Genomic DNA, 14,509 nt, shown 5'->3' with positions numbered 1-14,509 from the left:
TGTGCTACTGGGTAACGTATAGGCCTACAATTAGACTACTAGGTCAAGAATGTTCAATCGGCGGCTACCCATTAGTCAGACGGCCCATTTTTCTGATGTCAGTTAGTGTGAGGCTAGGGTTAAGGTTACGTTTAGGGTTAGGCTTATAATGCGCCTTCTACTCTCTTGTCTAATTATAGCGGATTAGTAACAGCTGAATTGCCATCTTTGCATTTTTGGGAACCAGCAGTTGACATGGTCTAAATCAGCACTATCAGGGCTAGTGAATGTATGTACAATTTGTCCAGAAAGCCTTCTAGACCTTTATATAAAACAATTAGCCGGATATTCATATAATCCCGAATCTAAATCAACTAATTAAATTAGAGTTGAGCAAAGCCCTAGTCTGACGTCATGGAACTCCACATTTGGACAATACTGACACGACCATCCTACAATAGGAACCACTAGAGCGGAGATCGGAAGACAAACCCATAACCACCCTTTCCACCTAATACCCATTCCTGGATGGTAAGGGCCAGTTTACCCCCCAGTTAACTAGTAGTTTTGACATGGTAAAAGAATATGAAGATTCCTGACATCACAACACTGACGTCATAGATTACTGATGTCATAGACGAGCACAATAAGAGTTTGTGGCTCCATCAAAGAGAAATCTGATCTACACAGAAACTGCATTGATGGAGTGGCAGCCAGATGAGCAGGGTCTCCAGCAGGTCGTCCAACTTCTCAAGGACTCCCAGTCGGCCAACACAGCTACACAGAGAGCTGTCCAACAGAAACTTGAACAGCTCAACCAGTTCCCCGACTTCAACAACTATCTCATTTTTGTCCTCACACGACTGAAAACCGAAGACGAGCCCACCCGCTCTCTGAGTGGTCTGATCCTGAAGAACAACGTTAGGACCCACTACCAGAACTTCCCACCGACGGTAGCCGACTTTATCAAGCAGGAATGTCTCGACAACATCGGCGATCCCCTCGTCCGTTCCACCATTGGGAACCTGATCACGACTATCACCTCCAAAGGGAAGCTGCAGGCTTGGCCCGAACTGCTGCCCCAGCTCTGCAGCCTGCTAAGCTCGGAGGACTACAACACCTGCGAGGGCTCGTTTGGCACGCTGCGGAAGATCTGCGAGGACTCGTCGGAACAGCTGGACAGTGATGCTCTGAATAGACCGCTCAACGTGATGATCCCCAAGTTTCTCCAGTTCTTCAAGAACGGCAGCCCCAAGATCAGGTCGCATGCCATAGCCTGTGTGAACCAGTTCATCATTGGCAGACCTCAGGCCCTGATGGACAACATGGAAACCTTCATAGAGAGTCTGTTTGCGCTGGCAGCAGACGAGGACTCGGAGGTGAGGAAGAATGTGTGCAGGGCTTTGGTCACGTTGCTAGAGGTCCGCATTGACCGCGTCATCCCCTACATGCACCCCATCATCCAGCACATGCTGCAACGAACTCATGACCCGGATGACAATGTGGCACTGGAGGCCTGTGAGTTCTGGCTGACCCTGGCGGAGCAACCTATTTGTAAGGAAGTACTATCTGAACACCTGGTGCAACTGATTCCTATCCTGGTGAACGGGACAAAGTATTCAGAGATTGACATCATGCTCAAGGGCGACGTGGAAGAGGATGATGCCGTGCCGGACAGCGAACAGGACATCAAGCCAACTTTCCATAATTCACGCACCGTCACATTCCAGCATGAGGGGGAGGAGGGTGGGGAAGCTGAGGACATAGATGAAGATGGTGACACATTGTCCGACTGGAACCTCCGTAAGTGTTCGGCTGAAGCCTTGGATGTGCTGGCCAACGTGTTCCATGATGATCTACTGCCCCACCTACTGCCCCAGCTCAAAGATCTACTCTTCCACCCGGACTGGGTCATCAAGGAGTCTGGGATCCTTGTGCTGGGAGCAATCGCAGAAGGCTGCATGCAGGGCATGGTTCCCTACCTGCCTGAGCTAATCCCCCACCTCATCCAGTGTCTGAGTGACAAGAAGGCGTTGGTGCGTTCCATCACCTGCTGGACCCTGGGTCGCTATGCCCACTGGGTGGTGTCACAGCCCCCCGACTCCCACCTCAAGCCCCTCATGACCAATCTGCTGAAACGCATCCTGGACGGCAACAAGAGTGTGCAGGAAGCTGCCTGCAGTGCATTTGCCACCCTGGAGGAGAAGGCATGCACGGAGCTGGTCCCCTATTTGAGCTTCATCCTGGACACGTTGGTCTTTGCCTTTGGGAAATACCAGCACAAGAACCTGCTCATGCTGTACGACATCATAGGTACCCTGGCTGACTCTGTGGGACATCATCTAAACCAGCCTGAGTACATACAGAAGTTGATGCCTCCCCTCATCGCCAAGTGGAATGAGCTGAAGGATGGAGACAAGGATCACTTCCCTCTACTGGAGTGTCTGTCATCAGTAGCTACAGCCCTGCAGAGTGGCTTCCTGCCTTACTGTGAGCCTGTGTTCCAGCGCTGCACCACTGTAGTCCAGAAGACACTTGCCCAGGCTGATATGTACAACCAGCACCCAGACGAGTACGGGGCTCTCGACAAGGACTTCATGATCGTGGCCTTGGACCTGCTGAGTGGCTTGGCCGAGGGCCTCAGGGGCCACATGGAGCAACTGGTGGCTCACTCCAACATCATGACCCTGCTCTTCCAGTGCATGCAGGACAGCATGCCTGAGGTAAGACAGAGCTCCTTTGCGCTGCTGGGAGATCTAACCAAGGCCTGCTTCCCTCACGTCAAGTCCTGCATTGCCGAGTTCATAGCCATCCTGGGACGCAACCTGGACCCAGAGTTTATTTACGTGTGTAACAACGCCACCTGGGCAATGGGCGAGATCTCCTTACAGATGGGCGCGGAGATGGAGCCCTATGTGGGCACGGTTCTGCCTCACCTGGTGGAGATCATCAACCGGCCCAATACCCATAAGGCCTTGTTGGATAACACGGCCATTACGATTGGCAGGCTGGGTTACGTCTGTCCACAGGAAGTGGCACCACAGTTGCACCAATTCATCAGACCGTGGTGTATGTCAATGAGGAATATCCGAGAAGAGGAGGAGAAGGATTCAGCATTCAGAGGAATCTGCATGATGATCGAGCGCAACCCTGGAGGAGTCGTGCAGGATTATATCTTCTTCTGCGACGCGGTGGCTTTCTATGTCGACCCTAAAGATGACCTGAGAGACGTGTTCCATAAGATCATGCACGGCTTCAAGGACCACATGGGCCAGGAGACCTGGCAGCAGTTCTCCGAGCATTTCCCCCCTGTGCTGAAGGAGCGTCTGTCAGCTTTTTACGGCTTGTAGCCCACCCTCTAGATGGTCCACAAGCGAAATAGGGGAAAGCTCTGCAAAGCAAGAATGCCCGCAACACTCCAGATTGAACAAAAGTCTCAAAGTGCACGGGTCAACAATATCATGAAACTGAGGAAACAGCCAGCAACACAATAAATGTCCTTTAAACATATTTGTATTTACCTCTCCATGGACAGCGCGACGCTGAGGAAGACCTGTTAGGTTGAAACACGTCCATTGCTCTGTCCGTGGAGAGGTAAATAAAGCTATGAGAAAAGGACATTTATTGTGTGCTGGCTGTTCTCTCAGTTCCACAAGGGAAATAAGGCTTGTTAGTTCATCTAAGGGAGGATTACTAGGGGGAACTCATCCACTCACTGCCCTGACCGCAGGAGGGGGCAGTGAGTGGCTGGTGGGTGACCAAGGGTAAACCAGGGATTTACACATACCTCTTTATACCTCAAATGATAAGCAGAATTTGACACTCAAAAAGACATGCCAACGACACCTGAGGGATCCCAGAAAGGGTTAGGGGAGATGATGGTATATGCCAGTGGTTGTCAACCGAGGGGCCGTGTCCCCTAACCTGACTCCGCCAGATGGGAAGCTTGCTTCACACTTGTTTCACAACCTACGTGTGAACTCAATACCTCCCCATCTGGCAGAGTCAGGTTACGTGTCCCCCTGAGGGGTCGGCAAATCATTTGGAGAGTTTATTTTTTGTTTTCTCAGTTATAGGACGAAGATAGATTGAAAATAGGTGAAGTCTTCTTCATTAGCATTAGCATTGTTCAGAGGAGGAGAGAAGTTAGGCGAGGTGGGTGCGTGTGTGTGTGTGTGTGTGTGTGTGTGTGTGTGTGTGTGTGTGTGTGTGTGTGTGTGTGTGTGTGTGTGTGTGTGTGTGTGTGTGTGTGTGTGTGTGTGTCCACACTGCAGGCTCTTCCATGTCCCCCCAAAAACTTGCCCAGCCAAAAGTAAAGAAGTAAAATGATAAAAAAAAAACGCACGATAACAGCGAACCGGTAATCTACGGTAAGGTAATATTGTTTATTCTGTGGCTACAGATGAGGAATAGCAATATCCATCTAAAAGTACCACACCTGACACCGATACCGTCGGTACATTGGACCAGCGCCCATGTACCTGTTTGACTACTTCAAAACAGTGAGTGACGCCCACGGGTACAATACCAGAAGGAGCTCCGCTGAACTCATTCCCCCCAGATTCGGCACAAACATGGGGATGAATCAATTCTACTATTATGCCACCAGCATGTGGAATGCCCTACCAACAGCCATCAAAAAGTGTGACTCCCTACCCTCCTTCAAAACCGCCATAAAAGAGCACCTGTCCTTAATTTTAAGTGGTACTGAATTTGCAGCTCAACAAAAGCTTAATCTTAGAGTATGACGGAGGACAATTTCACGATGAATTGAAATCTCAGCGATATGATTATTGTGAGCGGATTTTTTATCACGATAAACGATGATAACGATTAACCTCCCATCCCTACACCTGACTGGCCTTTTCTTCACTGAAATGTATATGAAAAACAAACACAGATGCCAGCCAATCAGAGTGAAGGATGATCTCTGTGTTGTCGTGTCCAACAATCAAGATGTTCAACCAGTGTTGCTACATTTTGCGAGAGAAATAAGCAACCAGGTCTGTGAAAACAAAGCCCAAAAGAAGGGACTAGGCCAAATGAGCACTCAAGGGGCTAGCCCACTGTTTCTACATTGAGGCTATTTAGGAAGTGACAGTTCATATGAATGACTAATAGCTAGTTTAGCTATTTCCCCCATGATTTCCCCCCCTGCTGGCTGCAGAAGCAATAACTCTATTCAAGCGAATGGGTTTTTGGCCGGACTTTACACTTGATTTTATTACCTTAATAAACATTATCATAAATAATATGCTTTCAGTCGCTAGTTTGAACTCTTCTTTCAAATACCATGATATGCGTTTAGTAAATTATCGTCCCATTGTTTTTTTTTTATTAATGATTAAGTAGGGTATGATTCTAGGGCTTCTACCGGTTCAACCAAGTGAAGACCCGCCCTCGCTGCGGTTACAGCCAATAACGGTCGTTTCCGGTTTCATTTCGGGACCGGAAGTCCACAGATGGCGGGTTTCAATTCGCCGAAAAAGTGGCTTTGTGAGCACTATTGGCTATTTGAAAATAGCCGATCTATAAGCTCACAACGTGTCGCAATGCGACGCGTTGTGAGCTTGTAGATTAATAAAATCAAGTATAATGTCCGGCCAAAAACCCATTCGCTTGAATGGAGAGTTATTACTTCTGCAGCCAGCAGGGGGGAAATCATGGGGGAAATAGCGAAACTAGTGGCCATTCATAAGAACTGTCACCTCCTACATGTCCTCAATTTAAAAACAGGATGCTAGCCCCTGGAGTGCTCATTTGGCCTAGTCGCTTCTTTTGAGCTTTGTTTTCATAGACCTGATTGTAACACTGGTTCTTATCTTGATTGTTGGACACGACAACACAGAGATCATCCTTCACTCTGATTGGCATCTGTGTTTGTTATAGATTGGGGAGGGGTAGATTTCCCCCTTTAGTCCATGAGCCAGACAAGATTTCATTATCGAAAGAGTGGGCAAAACCTATATTAAATTGTTCATAGGGTCAATACAATAAATATATGATAACCTTTCCACAGGAGTAGCTTTTTCATGGTTATCACACATTTTGTTATTTTCCCCATACGTACATGAAGGGTGAAAAAAATGACAAAATTTAAAAAAGAGTTATCATAATGAAACTTCCTGAGTTGATTACTTACATGAAGACAATGATTTATCTTATAACAAGTTTTCTGAAATTGTATATTTAAATATGCAAATTAGGCATTTAGTCCATGAGCCAGAGCCCCAAAATTGAGCCAGATATTGAATATTCCCTTGTTAAAAACCTTTGACTCCAACATCTTTACAAAATGAAATAAGTATGTTGACTCTGGCTTTGTCCAATGTTCCAATGTTGATTCTGGAAAGTTATGCAAATGTGGGCATATTTTCCTAATGCCTAATTTGCATATTTAAATATACAATTTCAGAAAACTTGTAATACGATAAATCATTCTATTACAGGTTTGGTCTTGCCCACTCTTTCGATAATCATTGCTCAATTTTGGGGCTCTGGCTCATTGACTACTTCCCCAACCAAAAACCCCCCAAAAAAAAAATCTTGGGGGAAAAGGGACACATTTGGAATTATATATATTTAAAAAAAACACAAATCTTGTATGGGGGTCCTTGGCACCAAATACATATTCATTTGGGGGTCCTTGACATGAAAATGTTTGAGAACCACAGTATACATTTACATTGTACATTTTGATGCCAATACTTTTGTAGCCTACTTTTACTGTACATTTTGAATTCCGGACTTAAACTTGTAACAAAGTATTTCTACATTGCAGAGTGTATTGATACTTTTACTCAAGTACAACATTTGAGTACTTTTTCCACCACTGGAAAGTGCTCATGTGGCCGCTTCTTTTGGGCTTGTTGTTTTCATAAACCTGGTTGCTTATTTCTCTCACACAATCTGGCAACACTAGACGCTCCATGCTGGACATTGAACAAACTAAACAAAGAGCGAGGAGGAGGTCTGCAGCTAACTCTATTATATAACTACTCTATTACTCTATAACTAACTCTATGGTCTGCAGGAGGACTTTTTCTCCTTCAACTGAACACAGAAGAGGCTGATAATACCATCCTGGTAGGAGATCAGATCTGTTGTTGAATCATGCCATCCTGATAGCAGGAGATCAGATCACGTCAGACATGATTGAACAGAACACAACAGGTTTGTTTTATTTAAAACACATTCTTACTTTAGATCAGGGGTCTTTCAACGTTTTCAGGCCAAGGACCCCCTAGCTAAGAGAGAGATGAAGCAGCTAGGGACCCCCTCTATATTGTATGAAATTGTGTTTCAGATTGAACTTTTTTTGTTTACTTGGTCTGCTCTTTTTTCCCTCTACAAAACACCTATTTTCAAAAAAAATAGCCGATCTACAAGCTCACAGCGAGGCGTTGTGAGCTTGTAGATCTGCTATTTTTTGGTAAAGTTCTCCGAAAAGGGATGATAGGGTTCAAGTGGTTAATGTAAAAAAGAAAAATCATATCACACAAAGATTTGGCGGACCCCCTGTAGAAACTCTGAGGACCCCCTAGGGGGCCCGGACCCCCTGTTGAAGACCCCTGCTTTAGATAGTTGATCTACAAGTCATCGTGAGAAGATATGTGGAGTTTTTTTAAACCGATCGTGATGTATTATTATTTGTGTTGGCCTGTGTGCTTAGCCCTGGTCCAGAGCATGTACAAGGAATTCCACTGCCCTGTGAGGGCTCCAACTGTAGTAAAACAATAAACAAAACCACTTTGCTACTCACCAAAACAAAGGCTGTTTTGGGTTGTTGAAAGTCTATTCTAGGAGGTGGGAAGCCTCTCAGCACCCCACCTACTCTGTAAAATACACGTTTTGGACAGAAAATAAAATATTTCACCGGAAGGAAAACATTTTTTGGTTGCTCCACTGCGCCCTCTACAGATCTGGTTAATGGGATTTCTCTATTGACCAGATTTTTCCTTCCGGTGAAATATTTTCTTTTCTGGACAAAAAGTGTATTTTACAGAGAAGGTGAGGTGCTGAGAGGCTTCCCACCTCCGAGATGAGACTTTCAACAACACAAAACAACCTTTGTTTTGGTGAGTAGCGAAGTGGTTTATTTAATTTTTTACTACAGTTGGAGCCCTCGCAGGACAGTGGAATTCCTTGTCTATGAGCAGAGCCGACCGGCTGGCAGAGCGTTAGAGAGAACTCACTAACGCTCTGGATGTAGGCCTGTGCTAATGTTAGCTTGATGTTCGATGTTTTCATACAAGCTACCCCTGACTGTACCAGTGGTGAAAGTAGTTTAGTACATTTACTTAAGTACTGTACTTTAGTACAATTTTGAGGTATTTTTAGCGGCGCTAGGATATTAGCCCTCTATACCTGGCTTTTGCGTCAACGTTCTGATTGGTCAGGCTCGCCAAGGTTCTGATTGGTCAGGTCCGTCAACGTTCTGATTGGCCAGGCTCGCCAAGGTTCTGATTGGTCAGGTCCGTCAACGTTCTGATTGGTCAGGCTCGCCAAGGTTCTGATTGGTCAGGTCCGTCAACGTTCTGATTGGTCAGGCTCGCCAAGGTTCTGATTGGTCAGGTCCGTCAACGTTCTGATTGGTCACTATTCATGACATCACTATGTTACTATTCATGACATCACTATGATGTCAAAATTAGATGGTTTATATAAACTGTAAAAGTCCGGAACATAAACACTCTGGGTACGGCTTATAAATTGTATAGATTGTTTCATAACACATACATATCTTTCTGGTACCACATTTATACACACGCACACACAAAGTTTATTTTTTAGGTACCCACTCTATCAGCTATGACAGATCGGTTTTTGCCACTTACCTTGGAATGCATTTGGTGATTCGCTTCCAATGGCACTATTTAGTGCCACTGGAAGCCTTGAAATAAATTTACAGAGATTTAATATTGTTTCTCTAGTAGAAACACATATCTATGACAAAATATATCAAAGGCGCCGCTACCTTCACACAGGTGTGATTTTTTTTACTTTACTTGAGTATTTCCAATTTTCAGTGCTTTTAATTACTTCTACTCCACATACATGCAGAGGACAATAGTGTACTTTTACTCCACTACAATTATTGGAATACTTTAGTTACTAGTTACTTTGCAGATATGTATTGTATTATTACAAAACATACATTAACCTCTTAGCCCTAGATCGGTTATTTGAAAATAGCCGATCTACAAGCTCACAATGTAATGTCGTTCTCAACGGTCACCAGATGATTCGACCCAGGACAGTGCTCATTGTGCAGAATGTCCCATTTCACAAATTTTCAAATGTATGTAAATGTATTAAAATCTTTTGAAAGTGGCCGATATACAAGTTCACAATGCGTCACGATGAGCTTAGATCGGCTAGTATTTTCAAATGGCCGAAATGTATAGGGCTGAAGTAGCCTGGTAAACCCTCCCTCCGGAAATCTCATTTCCATTTAAATGGAAATGAGATTTCCGGAGGGAGGGTTTACCAGGCTAGGGCTGAAGTGGTTAATGTATGTTTTGAAATAATAATCAAAATCTACAAAGTAACTAGTAACTAAAGTTTTCAAATAATTGTAGTGGAGTAAAAGTACAATATTTGCCTCTGAGATGTAGTGAAGTAGAAGTAAAAGTATTGAAAATTAGAATTAGAATACTCAAGTGAAGTAAAAGTTCCTCAAAAGTGTAGTTAAGTACAGTACTTGAGTAAATGTACTTTCCACCACTGACGACATATACCTGAGTCGTATGTATATAAGTACCTGAGATTAAAACATTTTGTTTTATAAACATTAATTTTGCTATCTATGTAAGATGAGGTCTTTTGGTATGAAAACCCACGTTAATGTAACAAAGTATCCTATATCATAATATAACACCAGAGCCTCCATGTATTCCACCTCCAGTGGGCCCCGTTGGTGGGTCTGTGGTCCAGAAGGACGGCGATCACGGCGACCCGGTGCCTCTTCGTCGGAGTACCAGGAGGCGATCGGTGCCGCTCCCCCCCGCCTCAGGAAGTGAAAAGGACGAGGATTCGTCTTTTTCAGGCTGTGATGACGGCTCTGATGAGTGGGAACCTACCAGTGGTAAGAATACATATCTTTTATCGTATTGCATTGGTTATCTAGTTGATATTACATGGAGAAAACTATCAGAAACTCCTGTGTTTCACATTGTTGTTGCCAGGTTTGTTTATTATAAGCCACTCTGGGCTTGTTTTTCTGTAAAGCTGCTTGTAGTCAATCAGGTTGCGAACATGGTTGCTATCAAATATGGTTTTATTGAAAGGCAATCCAAGGTTGGAGCTTAGAAAGGAAACGTCGGGGAATGTCCGACGCTCTACAGCTTGGAGCGCCTCAGTGCGTGTAAAGAGTTCATGTCGGAATTGTATTATTGTGAATGTAATTTTCACGGCTATTTTCCAATAGTTTTGAAGTGCTCATGTGGCCTAATAGTGACTATAGGCCAGATGAGCACTTGAAACCTAGTTGAAAATAGCCGTAACAATAGTAAAGTCTCTTCTTTTGGCATATAGTCGCTTCTTTTGGGCTTGTTTTCATAGACCTGGTTGCTTATTCCTCTCCGAAAATCTGGCAACACAAAACAAAGCAGGGACTTCTCACTCACTGCACTGTCTAAGACCCGCCCACTCTAAACAGTGATCGGTCTCCATTCAGATGAAATGATGTATGTATTCTGTATACATAAGCATGTGATTGATGACAATTTTGACAATGTAGCCTATTTACAATGACAGAATGACAGTGCAGTAGGCTAAACTATGTATTGTGTGGTTCCATAAAAATGGCAGATCTACAAGCTAGTTGTGAGCTTGTAGATCTGCTATTTTTATTTTGCTTTATTTGATGCAATAATGAAACCTGTAGTGAAGTTGTACAGGATCGGTATGTACAGTTTCGTTTTGTTTTTTAAACTGTTGGTTTCCACTTAGCTCTGGTCCATAGCGTTAGAAGGAGTTCTCCTTAACGCTACGGTACTTTCGATTCTTTCCCCTCGCACCGCAGTAGCGCAGCCTCTCGTCTGTAGTAGAAATTAAAAATACACTTTAGCTACTCACCAAAACAAAGACTCTTTTATGGAGTTGAAAGCCTACTCTACTAAGTGGGAACACTCTGAGCCCTCCACCTCACGTCTAAAATACACTTTTTGGCCAGAAAAGAAAATATTTCACCGGAAGGAAGAATCTGGTCAATAGGAAAATTCCATTGACCGGATCTGTAGAGGGCACTGTGGAGTAACCTGAAAACATGTTTTTTTGTGGCCAAAAAGTGTATTTTAGATGTGAGGTGGGGGGCTCCCACTTAGTAGAGTAGGCTTTCAACTCCATAAAACCGTCTTTGTTTTGGTGAGTAGTGAAAGTGCACTAGTGCTACCGCGGTGCGTGGGGAAAGAATCGAAAGTACCGTAGCGTTAAGGAGAACTCCTTCTAACGCCATGGACCAGAGCTAGTTTCCACTTAATACTGCAGAGAATGATCTGTAACAGACACTCAAATAGTCATTGATTTTATCAAATACATTTGCAGTGTAATTATTTGTTGGCAGAGTGTGGACAAAGTACTCAATCCCGATACTTGAGTCGTTGCCTTTATTTGAGAGGGTCAGTATGTATTAATGAACTAGGCATTCAAATACAGTACATTAAAGCACAGTTATGAAAGCAGTGTAAATATGAAGGAGTTAGCAAGAATGCCGTCCTAATTGTCATCTGTAGTCTCTGACATTTAACAATAAAAACAAGATGCCACTGAACACAAGGCAAAAACAAGCTCACAAGTATCGTGATGAGATGAGTTGTGAGCTTGTATTATATTTTCTCTATTTTTGAAATAGAGCTGAAATCGTTCATTCACTAATCATTTTATCTCTTTGGCTGCATTACAGCTCCAATTTATGGAAAAAGTATTAAATTGATGTCCTTTCAGTAAAGTTTACCCTTTGGTTTAGTTATCCTTGGTTGTAGCAGTGTTTTCCAAATTGGACTTTTTCCAAAATGTTCCAAATTAGAATTTTTCCAAATCGGAATCTTTCCAAAATGGAATTAGTTGAACACCCTGAGCAAATTGGAATAATACTAGTATGGCATCTCACACTTGAAATAAAAAAACAGGCACAGATATGCTACCAACAGCAGAAATTCTTCCAACTACCACATCACCAAAACAGCGGAAGCTGCTCGGGAAATGTCGTTGTAATGATTTCTCTCATTTTATCTTTTGCCTCTGTGTGTAAAGAGGTTTCCCCTGAACAGCAGGAGAGGAGCCGCATTCTGGTCAAGGAGGAACCAGATGATCCACTTCAAAGATCAATAGAGCACTGTGCTCCATTGATCTCTGAATGTGACACTGAAGACAGTGATGCCGAGTGGGATGAGACCAGGGAAGATCAGTCGTCTTCAAATGGAAGGAAGTCACACAAGACACAAAATGCGGAAGGGACTCATACGGGGACATTTAGTTGTACAGAGTGTGGTAAAGGCTTTCGTCAAATGTATCATCTGAAAGTACACATGAGGAGTCATACAGGGGAAAAGCCCTTTAGTTGTACAGTTTGTAGCAAAAGCTTTACTCGTAATCTTACTTTGAAAATGCACGAGAGAATCCATACTGGAGATAAAGGGAGGTTTAGTTGTACAGTGTGTGGCAAAGGCTTTCCTGTCATGTTTCTTATGAAAAGACACTTGATGATTCATACAGGAGAGAAACCCTTTATTTGTAGTGTTTGTGGTAAAGGCTTTAAAATACAAGATTATTTGAGGAAACACATGAAGACTCATACAGGAGAAAAACCCTTTAGTTGTACATTGTGTGACAAAAGTTTTAATCAGAGCAAAGGTCTTGAGACGCATATGATGAAGCATACAGGGGAAAGGAGTATGATTACAAGGAAAAGAAGTAAGACTACAAGGAAAAGAAGTAAGACCACAAAGAAAACTACCTGTATTTGTGAAGTTTGTGGCAAAATATATATGCAGCGTCAAGGTCTGGCGATACACATGAAGACACATTCAGAGGGAGTAGGGTGTACAGTGTGTGGCAAAGTCTTTAGTCCAGGTTACCTGGAAAGACACATAAAGATTCACACAAAGCGTCAGCGTTCATTTAGTTGTACAGTTTGTAGCAAAAGTTTTCTAGCAAAGGCTAATTTGAAGGTGCACATGAAAAGACACATGGAGCGTCATTCAGGGCATCGTCCGAGCCCCCGTTGCTTTATTTGTACAATTTGTGAAAAAAAGTTTTCAGTAAAATGTAATTTGAAGACACACATGAAGATTCATTCAAAGGATGAACTCTGTTGTTGTACCGTTTGTGGTAAAGACTTCAGTCAGACGAAGTATCTGAACGCACACATGATGGTTCATACAGGGGGAGAATCCTTTACTTGTACAGTTTGTGAAAAAACCTTCAATCGCAAAGGAAGTCTGAAGACACACATGCTAATTCATAACAGGGATAGTTCAACATAATTAAACAATTAATAAAAGCTTTTCTCGGACATCCGAGTTGACAAGATATCTCAACATGACTAAATTAAATTAATATAATTTCTGTTTACTGGTTTTAGCTCGATCTGCTGTGATGTTGTGTACAGCACATCATTTGATTATATTACAATGTATGCGTATTGCTTTTGTTTTAATGAATTTAATTCTAGTGAAGCTCCTTCTGCTCCCCCCCACCCCCTTATGTGACACACACACACACACACACACACACACACACACACACACACACACACACACACACACACACACACACACACACACACACACCTAAAGACCACTGTGGAAATAAGCTCTGACCTACATTTATGTGTTTTTGTTTCGTTTTTTATCCCATATGTCAATAAAGATGGCAATCAAACTCATTTAAATGTTTGTGCTGTTTTCCATGGCTAGGGTGCTCCATAATACATAAAAACAATACTTAAATAACAATACTAAACTAATAACGGATGACCTGAAGCCATTTCTAAAAAAAGGTTAAAAACATCCCTGTCCTTATACAGGAGTCAGGAGGAGTCAAAAATCTACCAAACAGCCAATGAGCTTGTTGATCGGCTATTTCCGGTGCGCGACCCCGCCGTACGAGTACGACAAAGTATACATTTTGTATTAGATGTCAGTTCAATCTTCACAGTCAGAGACCACGTCCGCGGTTGAAAGCAATTAGCCTGCCCTATGCTGCCCTGTACCCGCACAAAGTTTACAATGGACAACAAGGTTTGTATCTTCGAGTGAAGCATAACATAAAATTATGACAATACTGCCAAGTGTTGAAAGTATGCATGTGTACATGGCTTTTTTTTTTCAGGTCAAGGAGGTCTGACCAGGGGCCTCCGTCTTTAGTAAAAAATAAACAAAACTACTGGAGAATAGACTTTCAACAACACAAAACAGCCTTTGTTTCGGTGAATAGCGAAGTAGTTTTGTTTATTTTTTACTAAAGATGGAGACCTCACACGGCTGCTCCACGGATCTGCAGCATGTCAGCTAGACACAGACAGACC

The 14,509-nt window shown here is 43.2% G+C and overlaps 1 protein-coding gene and 1 long non-coding RNA gene across 2 annotated transcripts; both read left to right on the top strand.

Annotated features, from left to right (window-relative positions):
• Positions 1-680: 680 nt before the first annotated feature.
• Positions 681-3,329, top strand: LOC311055786 (transportin-2-like; the record flags this gene model as incomplete). Its single annotated transcript, XM_084072055.1, has 1 exon — positions 681-3,329. One exon carries the CDS (start codon positions 681-683, stop codon positions 3,327-3,329), a length of 2,649 nt encoding a protein of 882 aa, XP_083928181.1.
• Positions 3,330-6,992: 3,663 nt separating this feature from the next.
• Positions 6,993-12,615, top strand: LOC311063670. The gene is made up of 3 exons (XR_014602630.1): positions 6,993-7,152; positions 9,863-10,066; positions 12,235-12,615. It is a non-coding gene; the product is annotated as an uncharacterized lncRNA (long non-coding RNA).
• The last annotated feature ends 1,894 nt before the right edge of the window (positions 12,616-14,509 follow it).

This window comes from Gymnoscopelus microlampas, assembly GCF_963454915.1.
Source record: "Gymnoscopelus microlampas genome assembly, chromosome: 2".
Classification (NCBI taxonomy): domain Eukaryota; kingdom Metazoa; phylum Chordata; class Actinopteri; order Myctophiformes; family Myctophidae; genus Gymnoscopelus; species Gymnoscopelus microlampas.
This window is presented reverse-complemented; position numbering and strand designations above follow the sequence as displayed.